Raw genomic sequence first — 453 nt, 5'->3', positions numbered from 1 at the left:
GCTGCGTGTACAGCAGCTGGGCCTCCCGCAGCTGCCTCTGCTGCCTCTCCCTCGAATCCATCTGCAGGCCTGGCTGCTGCTTCTGCTGCTGCTTCTGCAGCTGCTCCACCACAGCTTCCAGCTTCATCCCGCAGTTTGCATGGCTGGGAGAAGGGAGGGGGGGCGGCTCTATCCGGCAGGGTTCAAGCCCCGACCTTGGGAGACAGGCAGGACCTGAGAGAGAGACAAATATTTGGCTGGAGGAATAGCAAATGCTTTCATCTTTTCCCCAGGAAGAGGATAAATAGAGTGCAAAGCCAGTGCTCTTTCCTGTGCAGGAGACCGTGAAACAATCAGCCTCAGGCTCCAACTTCCAGTCAATTTTCAGCCTCTTTAATTGTATTTTGAGCCGAGCACACTCACTGCAATCTCTCTACTGCACCCCAAAGACACCAGCCCAAAGGCCAGTCCCAA

The 453-nt window shown here is 55.4% G+C and overlaps 1 protein-coding gene across 1 annotated transcript in view; it reads right to left on the bottom strand.

The window, feature by feature from the left end:
• Window positions 1-127, bottom strand: part of ARID3B (AT rich interactive domain 3B (BRIGHT-like)) — a 24,385-nt gene extending 24,258 nt beyond the window's left edge. The window contains exon 1 of the mRNA XM_009082472.1: window positions 3-127. Coding sequence (XP_009080720.1) covers window positions 3-127 — 125 coding nt within the window. The remainder of the gene's footprint in view (window positions 1-2) is intronic.
• Between the last annotated feature and the right edge of the window lie 326 nt (window positions 128-453).

This window comes from Acanthisitta chloris, unplaced genomic scaffold (genome assembly GCF_000695815.1).
Source record: "Acanthisitta chloris isolate BGI_N310 unplaced genomic scaffold, ASM69581v1 scaffold10459, whole genome shotgun sequence".
Lineage (NCBI taxonomy): Eukaryota > Metazoa > Chordata > Aves > Passeriformes > Acanthisittidae > Acanthisitta > Acanthisitta chloris.
This window is presented reverse-complemented; position numbering and strand designations above follow the sequence as displayed.